The 2,428-nt window shown below is 34.4% G+C and overlaps 1 protein-coding gene across 1 annotated transcript; it reads left to right on the top strand.

The window, feature by feature from the left end:
- Positions 1 to 626: 626 nt before the first annotated feature.
- LOC140176773 (uncharacterized) lies at positions 627 to 1,848 on the top strand. Its single transcript, XM_072208317.1, has 2 exons — positions 627 to 953; positions 1,051 to 1,848. The coding sequence occupies exons 1-2, from the start codon at positions 627 to 629 to the stop codon at positions 1,846 to 1,848; spliced, it is 1,125 nt and encodes a 374-aa protein (XP_072064418.1).
- The last annotated feature ends 580 nt before the right edge of the window (positions 1,849 to 2,428 follow it).

Below are 2,428 nucleotides of genomic sequence, written 5' to 3' on the forward strand. Positions count from 1 at the left end.
ATATTGACAACAGATTTGTTGTCCCTTATAATCCGTTGTTGTTAATGAAATATCTAGCTCATATAAATCTTGAATTTTGTAACAAGTCAAACGTCATTAAGTATCTTTTTAAGTAGGTCAATAAAGATCCGGATCGAGTAACTGTAACTGTTGGAGATACAAATCAGAGTGCTCAATATTCTCAAGTAGTTGATAAGATCAAACAATATTACGATTGTTGTTATTTATCACCGTCTGAATCCATGTGGAGAATTTTTGCTTATGATATTCATCATAGATGGCCATCAGTACAGAGGTTGACTTTTCATTTGCCAATCCAGCAACATGTTGTATTCGATGATGCTGATATTATTACTCATGTTTATTTGAGTAATAAAGATTTGGTGATAATATTTACGAGTTGGATGATAGCCAACAGGTGGTTCCCGGAGGGACGGGTTTTAACGTATGTTGAATATCCAAGCAAATTTGTGTATTGTTCGAATTGCAGGGAATGGAAGCCAAGACAGAGAGGATTTTCAATTAGAAGATTGAGTTTTGCTCATTCTTCATCTGGTGAACTTTTCTATATGCGGATGCTTTTGAATGTACAAAGAAGATGTACCAATTTTTGAAGTATAAGAACCATGAATGGTGTTGCTTATGATACATTTCAAGAGGCATGTTCTGCTATGAAATTCTTGATCGATGATAATGAGTTTGTTTCTACTATTAAGGAAGTCGGCGAGTTAGCATCAGCTGCACAGCTAAGGAGGCTTTTCGTGATATTGTTGCTATCTAGTTCTATGGGAAGACCTTTGTCAGTCTGGGAACAAACTTGGGCTTATTTGTCTGATGATATTCTTTATTATAGAAGACATGAGCTGCAATATTCCGGTAAGACTTTAGTTCATGATAAATTTGTATATGACACACATATACACAAGCGCACACAAGCCAAAAATGATATTTTGGTACTAATATTTATTATTTAATGTTAAACGTAGATCTAACAATGAGTCAAGAAGAGTTGCAAACATTTTTTTGTTAAAGATTGAGAAATTACTGCAGAATAATGGGAAATCATTGAGAAATTATGCTGGTATGCCGCTTCCTAATACCTCTTTAGCCTCTCAATTTAGCAATTTGATGCTGTTGCATGAGTTGCAGTATGATACTGTTTCTTTGCTTCGTGAGCACGATGAAAATATCTTAAAGTTAAATGAAGAACAAAGGGTGATCTATGATAAAATTATTGATTGTGTTTCCAATAAGAGGCATGGATTCTTTTTTGTCTACGGGTTTGGCGGCACTGGAAAAATATTTTTATACAGAGTTTTGTCAGCTAGATTGCGATCTGAGAAAAAGATTGTTATAAATGTTGCTTCTAGTGGTATTGCTTCTCTGTTATTACCTGGTGAAAAGACAGCGCATTCTATGTTCAATATTCCCGTTGAGCTAACTGAAGATACTATTTGTCGAATTAAGAAGGATAGTCCTAAAGATAAGCTAATCCGATTGGCTGATTTGATTATTTGGGATGAGGCACCAACGACTAATAAATTAACATTTAAAGAGCTTGATAGGACTTTACATGATATCATGGTTTTGGTTTCTGATAGTAATAAAAATTTACCTTTTGGTGGGAAGGTGTTTGTTCTTGGTGGTGATTTTAGGCAGGTCTTGCCAGTTATTCCAAAGGGTTCTCGTGCTGAGATTGTGATGGCTTCCATAAATTCTTCCGTTCTCTGGAAATATTGCGAAGTTTTAAGATTAACAAAAAATTTGAGATTAGCAAATGGATTGGAACAATCAACTGCTCAGGAGTTAAGGTCCTTTTCATATTGGATACTTCAAGGTGAAGGTTAATGTGGAACAGTGGTCAATGATAACCTTTCTGTTGATATTCCTTATGATCTAATCATTCATGTTTGCAAAATTCAGTTAAAGATATTATAAATACAAATTATCCGAATTTGGTTTAGAATTTTCGTGATCCAAGTTTTTTCCAGGATAAGGCAATATTGGCTCCAACTGTTGAGAATGTTGAAGAGATAAATAGTTATATAGTTGACTTGTTGCCTGGTGAGGAGAAAAATTATCTTAGTGCTGATTCAATCTGTGGTAGTGATGCCTATTCTAATGTTGATGTTGATTGGATAAATGTTGAATTCTTGAATCAAATTAGGTGTTCTGGTCTACCTAATCATTCATTGAAGTTGAAAATAGGTGTGCCTATTATTTTGTTGAGGAATATTGATTCAACTAGTGGTTTGTTGATGCGAGCAAAATCGTCAGTTAAGAATTCCTTCTCGGTAAAGGAGAAATAACCTCGTTGCAAGTATAGTTCTCAACCAACAAGTAATACTCGATCAAAGTTTACAATTTCTAATATAAACTGAGAGTCTTTCAACCTCAGGTCATCTTTCCTAGGAACTAATGCCAATAA

This window comes from Arachis hypogaea, chromosome 12 (genome assembly GCF_003086295.3).
Source record: "Arachis hypogaea cultivar Tifrunner chromosome 12, arahy.Tifrunner.gnm2.J5K5, whole genome shotgun sequence".
Classification (NCBI taxonomy): Eukaryota; Viridiplantae; Streptophyta; class Magnoliopsida; order Fabales; family Fabaceae; genus Arachis; species Arachis hypogaea.

Excerpts from the sequence above, each read along its gene's own strand:
- LOC140176773 (XM_072208317.1), top strand. The coding sequence starts at position 627 with ATGAATGGTGTTGCTTATGATACATTTCAAGAGGCATGTTCTGCTATG. Across the intron at positions 954-1,050 it reads AAGCCAAAAATGATATTTTG|AATAATGGGAAATCATTGAG; the intron begins GTACTAATATTT and ends AAATTACTGCAG.